Source organism: Pinus tabuliformis, chromosome 3_1 (assembly GCF_031772625.1).
Source record: "Pinus tabuliformis cultivar Carrire ecotype Pingquan chromosome 3_1, CPIR1, whole genome shotgun sequence".
Classification (NCBI taxonomy): Eukaryota; Viridiplantae; Streptophyta; class Pinopsida; order Pinales; family Pinaceae; genus Pinus; species Pinus tabuliformis.
Window position 1 is genome coordinate 160,469,794 of NC_142301.1, and position 17,497 is coordinate 160,487,290.

Genomic DNA, 17,497 nt, shown 5'->3' on the forward strand with positions numbered 1-17,497 from the left:
ATAACAACATTAGACCTGATTAAATAGATGTTCCAGCTTCAACCACACAAAAATATGACGCTAATTAAGATAAATAATAACATTAAGATTCGATTAAAATAATTCTATAAGATAAATAATAACATTAAAATTCGATTAAAATAATTCTATAAGATAAATAATAACATTAAGATTCGATTAAAATAATTGCCTTAAAGATGCCCATATATTTTAAAACATTTAAATAATTGTTTTTCGAAGTATTGCAATTTCCTTATCGTACGCATACTAAGATATAAATATTATGTACCGCGTAGCGTGATTCCTATGACCCACACATCACTAGTATGGGCCCACCTAATGTCCGCACAGCAATGATTGAGAAAATAGGGCGTCGTCTATTAAGGGGAGGAATTGTTTGGCCACGCTTGGTAAAAATTGTTGGAAATTTTGTAATAATTTGATTCATATTTTTTATGGTGGAGATGGATATGGTGGAAATGGATTCAGTCTCATCAAAGATTTGAGCAGTTAACATCTTAAAATTTCCAAAAAAAATTGAATCATATTTTTTATGGTGGAGATGGATATGGTGGAAATGGATTCAGTATCATCAAAAATATTTGAGCAGTTAATATCTTAAAATTTCCAAAAAAAATTGAATCATATTTTTTATAGTAAGCATTCATCAAAAACTTCTGAAACACTCAACAACTATAACTTGGATTTACAAAAATTTGGCCAGATTTTATCAAAATAGGCCAAAATTTCTATATTTTTCAAAACTAAACCAAAATTTAATTTCTATACGCTATAAAGCAATTAAAATTTAATTTCTATACGCTATAAAGCAATTAAGTATTATTCAGTGGGCATTATAAGGCTCACATGATAATAATTGTGGTTAATAAGTTTTTCAACAAGGCACACATTAATTATTAAATATTTCTCACATTATTAGGTGGACATGTGAAATTAATGATAACTTGTTTAGCACTTCAGATCAAATCGAACGAATGATCAAACGATGTTACTACTTATCGGTACACAACGCAGTATTGGATGCACTTAATAACAGGTTAGTTTATAATTATTTTTCTGAAATTAGTTTGATCAATTCCTTATGCAAATTTTTGTGTGTTGGGGAAGGGGGCGGAGGCGGACCATTAAATAGGGGTTGCGGCGGAGGCGGGGTGGTAGCAGAACCCCCAAAATAAACCATTTATTATGGAATCGTTCACTGATATTTTTGGATTTTAAAATATATATATATATAATTTCCATTGAAGTGTTTTGTTCGCGGTTGATTTAATAGAGGCCACATGCTCTGCCCGTTATGGGGCGATCTCCAAAAGCATTAAAGCCCCACGAAGTCTCCCTGGGCATAAAGTCACAATACTTACAGAGGGGGAGTACATTTTGTTTGTAAGTGCTTTAAATCCAGTGGGAAGTGACCTGATTATACAAACATTTGAAAGGGCTATACCATCTTAGAGTCTGCGATTCAACAGATCACAACAGCGGTTATATGGTCTTATTTGGAATCTACAATTAAATCAGGGCAGGACAGGGTAGAGTTGGATAAATTCAGGCAAGTCATGTAGGGTTGCATTTGGTAGTAAATTATTGTATTTAGTGGTGGCCCAGCTATTGTTGCTAGGTCATAATTCCGCTTGAAAATGAAAATCATTGCACCCCTTGTTTTTTTGGAAAATGTTCATTGCGGCTTTCACATCACAACTCATAATGATAGCCATGGGCTTCTCAGCTTGAAAATTGACAGTTCCGAGCATGAATAATACTTGATCGCTTTTCTCTTGTTGTCAATTCTTGCAATGTACAATCAGGACCCGACAGCCCTGCCATAGAATATAAGTACCCATCAAAGGAAATTTTGACATCAAACAAAGGAAAAAGACCACATCAGAGCCCTCATCATATTTTGGATCATATGATACCATATTTCAGAGAATTTTTTTTTTTATTCACAAACTCAACAGATTTCTTTATTCATGAGGAGGGAGAACCCCTGGCCCGATCTGCATTAAGCAACCAACAAAAGCACTATTTCATCTATTGCTCTTGCAAAAAATGATAAGAGTGAACCAGTCGGTTCACATACTAGCATGGGCCATCAGGCACAGTTTTTGCATCTACATTCATTACAACAAATAAATGACAATTTTGAACAAAAGACCAAATCGAACAGCGAATGCACAGGCCAGTATCCGCTAGGCAGATTCATCTGGCAAATAATTGGACCTATTCTAGAGATCGAACCAGAGAGAGTGAGGAAGGATTCCCACATATGAAGCTTTCATACACAATTTGTGTAAATCCATCGAGCCCACAAACAAGCTTCAAGTGAGCTTGCAGACGAGGTCATCACTTGCATATTCCTTCTTATCTCCATGCATTTGCAACAGCCACGTCGATGAATTGTGTTAGTGTCAATCGGCAATGTAGAATTCATCTACATGTGTAATCAGACTGATTGTTGTTTCTCTAACTCTCACTTCCTTGAGAGTTACTCGTGCCAGAGCCAGCTATAAACAAGAGGTTAAAATATCAATTTTGTACAATGTTCGCCGAGCTCCATCAAATAAGGGAGCTCGCTAAAAATGTGGTGAGATTTTTACACTTTACATAGTGTGGTTTTCAGCTTGTCCAAATTATGTGATAAGCTGACACCAATTTGGAAAGTGCTTGCCTATTTTACAGGCAAACCTCTGCTTGCTGCTTAGCTTGCTGATCTGTCCAGTAATTATGGGCATGTATGACCCTGTCAAGCAGCTCCTGTGGAACTGGTTCTCCCCTACGCTGGTGGGGAGCAATCTTTGCTGTGTGAACTAATGTTTTCCATTTATCCTGCAAGGTAAACAAGACAAACACCATGCATAAGTAGCGGTGGAAAAAGCTACTAGTAAATATTAGTTTTGTTCTTCAAAATTGTTTCTTGATAATACTAGTAAACTGTTTCTTCCTTGTCAACTATTAGATTTTTAAAATAAGTGGCAAATCATTCCTATACAACTATGTTTATCAATTGAATATGTCAGACGCTTGTCCCATGTTCTATTTTCGACAAACATCGAAAAATCAAAATTTCCAATAGAACATGAAATTATCGTATATAACACTCAGCAAACAAGGGAAAACACAACAAAAATCAATCTGTTACTTTGTACCCAAAACACGTACAAGCCAGGCCACTGTACCAAGAACGAGGGGATAAGAGAGTGATGAAAAACGCTGGAAAAAACATGGACTATCTGTCTAATGTGAGAAAAAAAAGAAAAAATAAAAGTCACCTACCTAAATGATGAGCTTACACTGACTGTTATGTAAATTGTGAAGAGAATCATGGTGAGCAGAACATACTACTAAATTTAGCATTCTATGACTGGACCAAAAAGGAAGTGCTCAACTTTAATCCACCTATTACCCAAAAGAAATTTAGTCTAGCATTGCAATGGTTTGGACAGCATTTTAAGCATGTACTACATTGACGCTTGACCCATAGCCTAAATATTTGAGAAGTTCAAAAGAAGAAAAATGACCATACCTTCAAATCAACATAGGTTCTGTGCTTTGCCTGTTCGAATGAACGCAGCTTTACATCACGCCACCTTCAAAGAGTGAAAAGAGATGCATGAGAAAAATAAAACATATATATATACATAGCTCTGTCTCTTTCTATATATATATATATATAGCTGGATTCCATAGGCATTGACATTTTTCTTCTATATAAGGCATGCACAGCAACATACCTGCCAGTCCCAAGCTTCTCCACAGCATGTACAAGAGCCTCTACCTCAGCAACACTGAACGGTCTCCGGATTCGGCGCTTACCAATCTCAGAGCCCCGGCACTTGTTTAAGGGTACCAAGGCCAATCCCTGTGCAGTTTCAGTTCCTACAATTGGATGCACAATAAGGGCCCCTGGATTGGACCCAGCTTGTACATGTGGTAAATCATTTACCACTTCATATTCACTTTTTGCCCACTGATTCGTTTCATTCTGTGTTCTACCACCTGGATAAAGATAAAAGATAAGTATTCTGAGATTGAAATCAATGTTATTTCGATGGTTGACATTCACTCAATTATGTCAACAATTAACGCCAAACACAAAAGTTGGCTAGGTGAATAAGACCTGTTGTAACTGCCACTTCTGCACCTGCAGTCCCATTTATCTTGTTAGACCGGCTTTTTGTGACACTTTTATTACCTTCAGCAGCAGTTGAATGCCCTGAAGCAGACCCTGATGGGTACCTGCAAATTGATATGCACACAAGACTACATAAATTTAGTCAAATAATAGTAGTTTAGGGTTGTTGCTAATGCCCAAAGGTCTTATTAGAATCAGCTAAAGCTCTTGAAATGGACGTGAAAGTTCAATTACTTCAATATAATAAACGTAACAGCTTTTACCTTGGGGGAGGTTGAGTCCCAGCTCGAGAGAGCACAAAAAGTGGATCCTCAGCACATGCCTGAGAAGTTGGCATTGGATTTGGTTCTAACATAAATCCCACCGAATCCAACTTCCCACCATGTGCTATGCCTAATTGGTCTAGAGTATAACTCTCATCAGATACCTTATTGCCTTGAAGAAGAAGACAGACTCGCAATCCATCTCCAAGAAGATTCATAGCTGCCTCCATCACTGTCCTCTGTTTTGGACAATGTACAAAAATGTGGGACAAAATAGCCAAGTCAGTCACTTATTGGAATGTCAGCAGAGTGTCTGGGCAAACAAAACACAAAATACCTCTCTTTGCTATTATAATTTTGTTTCATGCATGAGAATGAAATAAACTTCCAAACTCTTGAGGTAAATAATAAAAATATAAATCCTCCCTGAAAAGGAATCCAACTTCTAAGTAAACAACAAAGCAAAATATTACCTTCAAACTGGCAACAGTTGCAGATTCTGGCATATCAATAAAAAGCTCTGGGACCGTAAATGATTTAATAGTCAGTTTAACTGCACAACAAACCAATAACACCAGCGTTAAGAGATTATAACCCTCACACAGACCTGGCAGAATTTCGTAGAGGGTTTAGCTTTCATGCATTCTATGTACTTTTGTGCAGCACAATGGCAGACATAAGAATATCATGTATATAATATATATCTTAAAGGATCTAAACAATCTCTCTAAACTTCAAGAATCTGACCATGTGATTCACTTGATTTCTTCATAGATGGATGCTTTGAAGAGCCTACAGCTGATATTGGTGATGATGACACACTCGCAGATTTTGCTGAAAATCAAATCATACATTTCTCGTAAACAATATGAAAGGATAAGAAAAGAAAATGAGGCAAGGACAATAAGCACAATTCGAAGCTGGAAAGCTAAATTCTAAGGAAGTTTCCTTACTATGCAGTGTGGACCACTGGAAATATTATTTGTTATCTACCAAGTGAAAAAACTCTTAAAACATATTACCATATTTACCTCTGCGTATCTTTGCAGCAGAAGCAGGAGGTTCTCCATCTTCGCCATTGCTGTCCAGACCAACACTAGCAGTGCTTGCATGTCCATCTGACGTAGGAATAAATATTTCTTCAGCTAGTCTCCTCCTTTTAGAAGGTGAACACCTTAAGGTTCTTTGCCTTGTGTAGCTCCCTCCACAGCCAGGAGCTTCGCTCTTTAGCATCTTTTCTGTTGGAATGTACGAAATTATGATGAACGTAGTACAAACTGAAGTGCAGCAAGGAAATAATGTGTTTCCAAACATGTAACTCCAAACAAAATCTCTCTATTAGAGTAATGTAAATGAGAGCCCTCGCCATAGAGAAAAAAACAGATAACTCCATAGTTCAAACTTCTGAAATTTAAAAAATATCCCCTGCAGTGTTTTCTGTCTTTTAATCCAGATGTTGAAATCAATACCAATGTCAGAATGCCAGCCATAATTACAAATTCAAGATGCAGCAATATTGAACTTACCAGCATTGGCCATTATATCAACGTCAGAACGATTTCTTTTTCTTGAAGAAGCTGAAACTGCCATCCTAAACTTCGAAGTAATGGCTCTTCTCAGTTTTGCTCCCCTTTGATAATGGAATTTGAATGATTTTTTAATAACTTTTGTTGGAGTGGTACATCCAGAAGAATTGTCGTCATCATCTCTACAAACTTTTGTAATAGTATTAGGACAACTTAAATAAGAATCAGGTTTGCTCCCCAGACAGGGGTGTGCATCCCCACTGCTACCTGAACTAACCAGTGGAGGAGGTTTCATATCTACATCCAGGGGTACCTCTTCACTGACTCCTGAACTTGCAGGAAGCGAATGTGCATCTAGCATCAAATCATCTTCCATATTTTCACACACGCGGTGACCTCTCTTCCACCGCCCCGCGTTACTTTCGCCAATTTCATTCTCCCCTTTACCTTCACTGTTTTCAACTACACCCAAGGCCTCTTTTCTTAGCCGCACACCTGACTCCAGAATGTCGTGTCCTAAACCAAGGAGTCTCGGCCCAGTTAAGAAGCTTTCTTTGCAAGTATTTGTAGAATATATTTCTTTCTCTGTGACACATCCTTTCTTCTCTCCGGTCTCGCCAGGGGAGATGCCTTGCATTGCTTTTTCATCTCTTGCTCGAGTGTTTACATACATATCCATACCATTCAGACTGTTATTAGAAGATTGTCCAAGACATGCAGATTTGCTTATACTCGAAACAGATCTAGATGCGCTCTGAATTATCATATCCGGGCTCTCCTTTATACAAGAGGCTTCAAGGGCAAGCTTCCTATGGGATGCACTCAGAACATTGGCATTCTCGTCAGAACTTCCTTGGTCATCTGGCTCTACTTTAGTCCCTTGGCTTGAAGATCCCTGCCTTTGCACAGCATCTTCAAACGTATAAATGTGAGATTTTTCCAGTTCCAAAAGAGCCTGTTCAGCACAATTCTCTTCTTCTCTCGGACCATTCCCCGTCACTTCATTACAAATTTCAAATGATTTGATACTTAGTTGCTCAGACCCAGATTTCTGATTTTCCTGCTGTTGCAAGAGATCTCCAGCAACAGTGGCAAGTAAATTAAAAGACACCATCCCATTGTCACAGCCATCTTTCTTTCGGTATGCTGAGCCACGCCCCTGCACATTGACAATTTCAGTATCTTCACAACTGAAAGACACAATACCAACAATTTTGCTTGCTTTGAAACATTCTAAAGGGTGAATTATTAATGAAAAAGATGACTAAAGTACCCGTGCAGACCGCATAGCTCGAGGTAAAGGCGGGGCCTCATAGCCCAGAAATCCATATTCCATCCTCTTTCTTGAATCCATACCACAAAATAATCAGCAGAAAATCAGCAGGTCAATAGCATTATCTTGGTGCTATGTATCAGATATTCGCCGCAGCAGCAAACGTGCTGTAAGTGCTCGAATCTAATTGTGAAGCTGTATAATATATGGAAGGACAACGGTTTTCTTCTCTGGCTTGATTGATCTCCTTAACACCCCCAATTTCAAATGCTTGTAAATCCTGCCATTCGTTTCCCACACTTAAATCAAAATGCTCACCATGGTCTTACAATTCAAAAACAGGCAGAATACAGGCAAATCGATGGCATCAAGAAATCAATTCATTCACAGCCAATTGCCAATTCATTCCGAGAAAAAGAAAAAATGAAAAAGCATGTGATTTTTTTCTCACCACTAAATCTCCGTTAAACCCAAGACTGCTTATAATTTAAGAGAAGGCATTTTCAACAGGAGATCTGTATCTCTGTGGTCATCCACGATTGAACGAGAATATAGATCGACTAGTATTCCACGGGTAGGATCCTTTCCAAATTTAATCAGAATATTCCGGTACTCCACCGCCGAGTCTGGCAGGTTTTCGCCTGCAACGAGAAATCGACAGAGATAAATTTTGCTAAATTCAATCGGAAACTTGTTGCATAAGGTCCTCCAATTCACCCAATTTACTCCTTAAACCTGCAAATGCGACGAGGAAACAAATTTTATAAAACCTTTCACGAGCTTTCATAGCCAATTTCACACAAATTTGTGATAAGCTAATCCACAAGAGCATATTGGTGGGATCCAATCACATTTGTTTGACTCAAATTATTCAACGGAAACAATCAAAAAATGCTAAATGCAAGATCGATCAACAAATATTGACGCAAATGTCTAGAGTGTCAAAAATTCATTCCCAATTGCGCTAATTTTACGTAAATTCACGTCAATTAAGATCAGATACTTAAATTCTCTAAACCTCGGCGAAATAGACGATCCAAGGCACAAAGCCACATGAAATAGAAAAACAAAGAAGATATTTCTTTTGACTCGACATCCCAAATTCTGAAGGAAATTAATAAGAAGAATTTTCAGATCATTTAACAGACAATTTAAATCCCATTTTAATTTTTTTTTTTTTTGGGAAAAGAATGGCAGGAAGACGAGGAAAACGGAAAATTCAATTAACTGCAGCAATTCGTTCATAAATTTTGACAAGCCCAAAGAGAAGATCCGATGTACAGAAAACAAGCATAATTAGGCTAAATCCTTAAATCGAAAATTCTGAAGAAAATTCAGATCATCCGACGGACAATTTCGATTCCAAAGCTTAATTTTCTAAAATAATGGACAAATTTCAAAACGGACATACGCTTGCATCTCATTTTTTCCACGGCGATTAACTAAGGGAAAATTTCCACCAGCAATTCGCTATGAAAATCACAATCGGACCTTGCATATTAGATTCTCGGGCTTTCAGATGGACAAGACAACCGATGGCAAAATTCTTTGAATTCTAAACTAAGGGAAGCAGAATTGGAACCACAGCAAAAAAAAATTCACAATAATTTCACAACGGCCAATGGACAGACATCCTGAGGAGCCACGGGTTCCATTTAAATGGCAAATTCTCAGAATTCTCGGCCTTAAACCCTTAATTTCTCCGAAGAAGAGATTTTTCATCCCCAATTTCCCACAAACGCTGAGAATTTGTGGCAAAGGATGGGTAAAATGCGTAAATTAACGCTAAAACCCTCCACAGAACCCCAAATTCAAACTCTGGAACGCAATTCCCAGCTCGAAATTCGAAATCTAATGCTGACAATTCGTAAGAATTTTACCTTGGGAATGAAAGGCGTGCTGTTCCCAGCCATTTGCACCAGATAATTAAGATTTAGCGGGCACTACAATGCAATTCCGAGGCGAATGAGTCTTCTTCTAAACCTCTCAAATTTCTCACTAAAAACCTCCAGGATTTAGAGCTTCGAGCTTTTCCTCTGTCCCTCCCCCACCTTGACCCCTTATCATCCGTCGGGCCCGTCGCGGCACACGAGCGAAATCACCCTCGACCTCGGCCTACAGCCGGTGGCCACCGGACACACCGGTATCAACTTTGCTCCTTGGCATCTGCCCCCCTTGAACCCGGGTTAAGACTGGACCCCAGGCGGTTTCCCATACCCGGGTTCGTGATTTCCCTGGGTGAAACTCTCAACCAATCTAGGCCGTTGGATTACTGACACGTCAGACGCCCTGCGCATCATGTGGCCCACGGCACGCGGTTGCACATGCGACACGTGGTAACGGTTGGCAATTTAAACACCGGGGGCATAGAATTTCGTCTTCGGAAAGCTAAAATAAAAAATAAATAAATCAGCAGGTTCCTGTTCTTGGGATTTGCGAGGGCATGCCAGCTCAGAAACCGAACTGGCAAAACGTGACAAGAGGCTCAGCAAATCACATGAGTTTCACAGCTCCAAAAGTAAAATGTTGCCACGCTGGACTGGTCCAAGTCAGGATAAACGCGCTTCGTTTCGTACGACGCGTGGCACCTGGCAGGCTCCTCATAGGGTCGCATTCACTCAACCTGTTGAGAAATCTTAGAACTATTATCCGGAATGGTTTGTTTTCCCTTTTTCTCGTATTTAATTTGCCGTCGCTATCGTCCTTCAAATCGGAGAAAACAATGGACAGTAGTAATTCTTTCATTTCATTTGAGGAGAGGTGCAAAAATCCACGGGCCCTAACTTCTCGATTGCCCACGGTAATGTAATGAGGACGTCTCTACAAAATCAAATCTCTTACAACATCTATTGACCAGGGCTTGTGATAATCCATTATGTGTGGGATTCAAACTCTTTGGGCATCTAGTTTCTCATATATTTTCACATAAAATTTCAGATAATATTGTGTTTCTAAATTAATTCATTAACATTAATTTACTAATTATCCGTATTTTTTTTACTAATTATTCATATATTTTCATAAAAATCAGGTAATATTGTGTTTCTAAAATAATCCATTAACCTTAAATTTTTTTAACTAGTGTCTCCTTCATTAATTGACATAACCTTTATACCTTACATTTTTTTAACTAGTGTCTCCTTCATTAATTGACATAACCTTTATAGCTTCATTAAATAGTTTTTAGTTAGTAACCAATGATTATATTATGATTTGAATTTTTATATCCAATAATAATATAAAATATTATTTATTTTAAAATTTTAAAATATATATATATATATTTATTTTAAAGTTTTAAGTTAAATGTTTATATTAATAGTAATATTAGTTTAATTATTTTATTTCATTAAATTGTATTTTTGAAATTTGTTAGTTATTTTATATACATTTTTATCAATTTATCTATTTTGCAGTGTTAGTTTATCAATATTAGTTAAATCACCTTGTTATTATTTAATGACATTCCCAAAAAATTGTAAATCATTATTTTTTACATGGTAAATCATTATTATATACATTTTTATTAGTTTATCTTTTTAATATTTTTTTTAAGCATGAATTAAAAAATAATAATAAATGAAAATTTATTTTCATTAAAAATGTTAAACATGTTTTGTTAGTCAGTTTTTTTTTTTGGGGAAAAACAATTGTTCTTTTAGACTATTAGCTATTATGTTATGAGGGGTGTATGTACTCAAAATAACCTAAGATGTATTCATGTCATTAATTACATGCACTCAAAAGTTTTGAACCTTCTATATTAGCATTGGTCTAATTTGTCTCTTCACGGGATGACCAAGTGATTTGCATAATGGGATGTTATCGTCTCCACTCAGTTTCAAATCTCATGGGGTGACATCTTTGGCCCATTGTGATAAGGCTCAAGGAGTAGGCTCCCCCCACCCTCATGGAGTCTCGACTCTTGCTCAGTCATAAATTCCTGATATATCTAGTGTTGGAAATCCCTTTGGCCAATAGGGCCAACAAAACAAAAACAAATAACAAAAGAATGGCATCTGCAAAAAAACATGCAAACAACAAACCATACTACACAAACAACTGCAAATACAAAGATATGGAATCTGGATTCTTTCATTGACATAAACAAATAAAATTTACTTCATAGTGAGGCCCTTCCTGCCACGGCGGTAGGGAGGCAACGCTACCTCCCAACTCCCCTCAAACACTAAAACCCTAGAATGTAAAAACTCCAAAACGAGAGAGACTCAAATGCCAAAAAGACACTTATACAACCCTAAGGTCAAAAGCTCAATAAAATATCATAGGGCAAGAGAATATTTTAAAATAAAAATCTCCCACATACTTTTCCCTCCATTACAAATTCATGTGCATTTCATTTACATTTCATTCTCTTTGCATCTACATTTAACTATCAATTACATTTCATCTTCTTAATTGAACCTAAGTTCACACATATGCAACCTAAGTCACACTTGGCACCTAACATCTAGCTTATGTGTTGTTGAGTATACTCTTGGTGTTATAGTGGTAGTCGTTAGGTTTGATCTTCGGTCTCGCCTAAATTATCCAACGAGTTACCTTTCACCATGGTAACAAAAAAAGGTCAATCTCACTCATCGTTTACTAATAAAGTTTTGAACCATCTACATTACACTACATTAACATTGGCTCAATCAACTCATTGTTTACTATTAATTGCATATATATAGATTTTTTGGACATTTTGTGTACAATCTCGCTAACTTATGTCTTTCCTAATTTTATTGAATAATTTCGAAGTATATATCAGGGAAAAATTACCCACTAAATTACATACCAACCTAGATCCATCTTAACTCTAAATCTACTAAACACTGAGAAGGATCAAATCTCTTTGAGGTGCAAACCTCTTTTAGAGTGGAAAAATATGTGATTCATCTCGGCATTTGGTAGATCTGAAGTTAATACGGATCTAGGTTGGTCTTTCCCCCTTTAAATAGGCAATATTCCACATGAATAACATGGGTCCATACCATGGGTTAATACCATGCATCAATACGCTATTTTTGTTTTAACATATGGTCATTTTTATTTTATTATTTTTGTTTACATAACATAACTAGACACTACAACATCTTTTCCATATTAGCCTATTTGGCACAAAAATCAATATGGTGGAAAATCCTCCACTTAATTACGTAGGATCGATCATCTCAATTTTTTTGTTGGTCATGTTTTTTTGGAAACATTGTTTATAGTGTTTTTTACTAAACTAGTGCATTATGTGGTGTGTTTTTTATGATGTCAAAATCATCTACGGTTTACGTCTAACCTCATTTGCACCCACTAAAGGGAACTGAACCTAAGTCTTTGTGTTGACATAGACCCAATCACCTCCTTACTTACCACTTGACTACACTCCCATGAACTTATTAGCCATTTTAAGCCTACCTCTAAAGTTGATATATGATATAACGAGTAAGTTAATCATGTTTAGCAAAAATGTTGTTTTCAACTATAAATTTGATAGGAATTTGATAGAATTTTCAAGAATGATCAAATTTTTGTCATGATTCAAGTTTCATGCATGGTGGAATGATAACCCCAAGAGTTTTTCCCAATTCTATATCAACCCAAATCCTCACAATATCAATTAGTATTATGGATCAATCTAACACTATGACTACATGTGTCATTAAATTCTTACAATCGAAGGAAAGTTTGCTACAAGATTAAACTATGAGATTTAAGACTTTGATGTTGTTGATATTTTTACTATTCTTAAATAATATACTTCAATAGATGGGCAAACTCATATGATCTAGTACAAAGCCACAATCAATTTTAATTAAATGTAATGTTTTCACTATTTTAATTGTGAAACAATTTGTCTTATCAATACATAATTCTTCCTCATTGGTGTATGTATGGGTAAGCAATATGAAAGATCCAAATTCTATTATGGTGTGTTTACAAATATATTAGCAATACCTTATGTTGTTGATAACAATTAAAATATTTAAGTGAAGTTGTCAATTCAATTTAAACTTAAAGGAGGGTAGCAATTGTTAGTACCATAAACATTAGGAGGTGGCACTATCTCACAATTGCCATATAGCATAATGCCAACATTCCATGTGAATTACAGTTGATAGGTTTCTTAACATTATTTCATGTAACAAGAAATTTCATACATTAATTATTAATGTACATAATACACACAACATTGACATATGCATACATTGGACTAAGTTGGAAGCACTACCCAACTATATTTGTCCTCTTAGATTTTAGAGTATTCTCTTGTTTTTAATATAGAGGTGCAATATTAATTATTTGATATATTTAATAATGGTATAAACAATATAAATTTATTGTTTTAAAATTTCTATGGTAGGTGTTGGTAGATTGAGAAATCATATTATCCACACTGTGGATAAACAAGTGTCGATGATTGACACTTGTTTATCAACATTGTGGATAATCCGATATATCAATATAAATTTAATTTGACTCTAAACACATTTAATATTGATATGGATAAAATAAATTAGATGAAAATTTCTTAATGTTTAATTATTGGATACATTTAGTAATGTTATTAATAATATAAATATAATTTAATTTAGATATTATGTATTAATAGGGATAAAAAAATAGGTCCAAATCCCTTTAATATTTAAAAGATAGATTTATGTTAGTCTTTTAATGTTAATCCAAATTCACTAAAATAAATAAAGATTCAACGCGATTAGATTATGAATTTCAATGCTTTTTAATTTTAATTTACACAACATGATACATCTCTTCCATCTCTTCCATGCTATGTTGTAAAGTACTTAGCTTTTTTAGTACAATCATAATTTATTTATATTAAATATTTAGAAGATATTAAGTAAGAAAGTTTATTATTATAAAAATCAAATTTCAAATATTGATGGGTATATGTCATTTGATGAAGGATTGTGTTAAAGAAAAAAAAGAGTTAAGTATATGACATGCTTAATTGCTTATATTACATTTCAAATAAAATTTGGTAGTTTCTTGATCTAAATAAAGGGTGTTTCACCAATAATAAAAATAAGTTCATCTAAGATTTCACTATCACTTTGAGTCACTTTAGATTGTTAACTTTATTGTAAACTTATCTTTCATAAAAAAACAAGTCATAATTGTTCTCGTTAGTTAACAATGGAATTTAACAATAATATATGTTGTAGTTAGTTAAAAATATAGAAGAACTATATAACTTAAAATCAAAATTGAAAAAACACTTGACATAATAGTCTTTTATAATCTACAACTTACCTTTAACTTGGAATACAAATTCATTGCAACTTATTTTTTCTACATGTCAATGATTAAAAGAGTCCAATTTTCCTGACTTTATATATCACTCTCATACCTTTCTATTTTATCAATGGATCAACTCTTTAAACTAATTTTGATATTTTATTTTATTTTTTTAATTTTTCAAAATCATTATAATGATTTATTTTTTCCTTTCCATTAACTGGTTTTAATGACTCACCTACATTAATGAAAACAACAACTAATAATTACATTACAAAAGGGAAAAAAATCAATATTAATAGTTACAATATACTTCCCTTAGTATGTATTTCTATTTACAAAACTATTATAAACCAAATGTCCATACTCTCATTGTCATGGATATTCAAGAATATCCCAACCATAAGGCTTTTAACGCCTAATCTCTCATTGTCATGCATGTTCATGTTGACCAATTGACAATACAATTTGTTTTTCTACTTTCCATACCTAAGAAGTAAGGCAACCATAATAAATTCACTAGTTTTAGTACTAAGGCACACACCACATATATGTCCAGAACAATTAAAGTGGGGTCAATCTTTATAGATGTATAGTACAACAAGTATTGTTAGAATCAAATTTTATAACAACTTGTAGAAAGGGTTAGGAATCAAATTTAAACTAATTGATTTACCCTCAAATTCTAAGTTTAATATCCATTAAAACTAAAACTAAGTTAAGCCTTAGGATTTTACTTTATGGGAAATTTAAGTTTATATTCTTTTTTGGAAAATTCAAAACATTAAAAAGTATATAGAATATAGTTAGAATAAAATTTAAATAGTTTGTAAAAAGGGTTAGGAATTAAATTTAAATTAATTAATTTACTCTTATTGAGGCGAGAAGTTTATTCTATAGTCTAATATGATGTATGATGTGTAAGAGTGTTTATCTCTCATCAAAATTGAAATTTTGTTCATGTCAACCAAAATTAAAATTCTAAAAAATCTAAAAATTAAAAAAATTAAGTAATTATACAAAATATTTAAATAACACCAACTCATAAAAAAATTACACGTGGAAAAATTTAATTTCTCAACTCACATTATATCCGTATTTAAATAAATCTATACTACTACTATTCTAAATTTAATGTGCCTCCTAGGATTTTATTTTTAGGAGATTTAGGTTTAATGTGGCTCCTAGGATTTTATTTTAGGAAATTTAGGTTTTTACCTTTTTAGAAAGTTCAAAACATTAAAATTAGATGTCGGGATGCTAAAGTAAGGTAAGGTTGGCAAGCGGTGCATATTTTAATTTCATCCCTCCATGATTGTTAGGTGAGGTTGGGTGCGAGGGTTCTCAATATTTATAGTTTATCTATGTGTCCCCTCCCCATGTGTTTCATCTCGCAGATGCCAACGCCGAGTAGCGTAAGCACAGCGCAATTCCCACTTCACGCCAAAGCAAAGCAAAAGTGAAAGGGCAACATATAACTTACATTATACTCCAAGATTCTTGAGATGCTCTATCAGAATGGCATAATGTTGCATCTTTACCGATAAAGCATCATACCATTCCACACTCCTCTCTCTCTAACAAATTCAAAAATGATAGTTTATTCGCTATCACATGGTATTACCCTTTATAAAGTTATTTATTACCCCCTCCCTTTATTCCCATAGGGTGTCACTCTAATTCATCTATTCACACTTAAGAACTTCCTATACGGAGTGGTTGAGAACTCTCCCATATAAGGGGATGTTTATCACAACGGTTCTGTGGCAGTGGTAGTAATTAGTTTAGTTTTATCTTAAAATGTTTTTCAATTTATTTGGTGTATTGATTTATAAGTCAGTTGAATTGAAGTTAGCTGAATTGATTATATAAATGAATATATATATATTTTTATCAATAGAATTGGTAAACTTGGATTTTTATACTAAGGACATTATTGGGAATCACGATTGTTGTTTGACCAAAATCCGCAGGTGTTAGCTAATGATCACATCGCCAGAGATAAAGATCCATGAGAGGTGGTTAGTCCATGTCACGAAATACACGGGGAGCGTTGGCTTATCCAATGTCCAACAGAGGCTCAAGGTTGAGTTAGAGAAACTGCTCTTATATCCTTGATTCTAATGTATCTACCCACAAGCCACACCAAGTAGTTTAGCTAGGCTTCGAACCTAGGTGAGGCCCAATAATGGTTAGTAAATATTTTCTAGAACAAGACATCCATTGTTCGGCCTAGCCCAATAGATTGAGTAAAAGTTATTAATGAATGTACATTCATATTCAAGTTTAATATAGAGTTCCAATGTTAATGTTTTTTTCATGAACATTAGTTTTCAAAGTTCGTAACTTGATGGTTTACACTCTCAAAGATGTTGGCTCTCTTGCTCTCCCGATTCTGCGCTCAATAGAGCCAATGCTTCTTAATCTAGACTTTACTCTAATCTCCACTCAACTCCCTCTTCTAATGCTTATTCTAATTATTTATTACCTTGATTTTTCATCTTAAGATACTATGTTTGCCTAACAATCTCTTTAGCTTAATTACCATTTTGTTTTGAAATATTATTGTTCAATTACCACTTCATCGTTTCCACTTCATAACAGTGCACATTGTCTTGAACATTATTTCATGTGTGTATGCATTGCATTGCTATATCCACCCTCATGCTTGTTCCACTTGGTTCATCCCCAACCACTCTTCCCTTCCCCAACTTCTCAACTTGGATTGTCCTTTGTCCCCAACATGTTTTTCTCCTTTAAGTCATAGCTATAAACTAATTTTAACTGTGCATTATCTCGAAGTGTTCTTGCATATACATGCTTTGTCACATTAACATTCATCATTTCCATGTTTCATATGTGTCTTAACCTTAACATACTTTGTTTACAAACTTTAAATAACTTTCTATAAATCAATTCGTTTTTTTTAATTGGCTTGACCCATAAGAAATTTAAACATTGAATATCAAGATTTACATAATACTTCATAACACAGTAATTGCAAATTGAGCTCCCCATAAACTAT

General features: G+C 34.7%; 1 protein-coding gene across 2 annotated transcripts; it reads right to left on the bottom strand.

The window, feature by feature from the left end:
* Positions 1-1,762: 1,762 nt before the first annotated feature.
* Positions 1,763-9,269, bottom strand: LOC149186289 (telomere repeat-binding protein 4-like). Of its 2 annotated transcripts, none has more exons than XM_089410955.1 (12): positions 9,096-9,269; positions 7,667-7,950; positions 7,216-7,495; positions 5,943-7,101; positions 5,439-5,654; positions 5,164-5,250; positions 4,890-4,969; positions 4,417-4,655; positions 4,139-4,257; positions 3,753-4,017; positions 3,545-3,608; positions 1,763-2,847 (listed from the first exon to the last, which is right to left on the bottom strand). In XM_089410955.1, exons 3-12 carry the CDS (start codon positions 7,294-7,296, stop codon positions 2,695-2,697), a joined length of 2,463 nt encoding a protein of 820 aa, XP_089267081.1. In that variant the 5' UTR covers positions 7,297-7,495; positions 7,667-7,950; positions 9,096-9,269; the 3' UTR covers positions 1,763-2,694. The 2 variants fall into 2 exon arrangements, with proteins under 2 accessions (XP_089267081.1, XP_089267082.1); XM_089410956.1 differs by having other exon boundaries at positions 5,448-5,654; positions 9,096-9,267.
* Positions 9,270-17,497: the final 8,228 nt, after the last annotated feature.

What these genes read in the sequence shown, in the direction of transcription:
- LOC149186289 (XM_089410955.1), bottom strand. Translation starts at nt 7,296, where the DNA reads ATGGATTCAAGAAAGAGGATGGAATATGGATTTCTGGGCTATGAGGCC. An exon ending in CAACTGTTGCCAGTTTGAAG is followed by an intron (nt 4,656 to 4,889) that starts GTAATATTTTGC and finishes TGTCCAAAACAG; the next exon opens with AGGACAGTGATGGAGGCAGC. An exon ending in GAACCTATGTTGATTTGAAG is followed by an intron (nt 2,848 to 3,544) that starts GTATGGTCATTT and finishes TTTACCTTGCAG; the next exon opens with GATAAATGGAAAACATTAGT.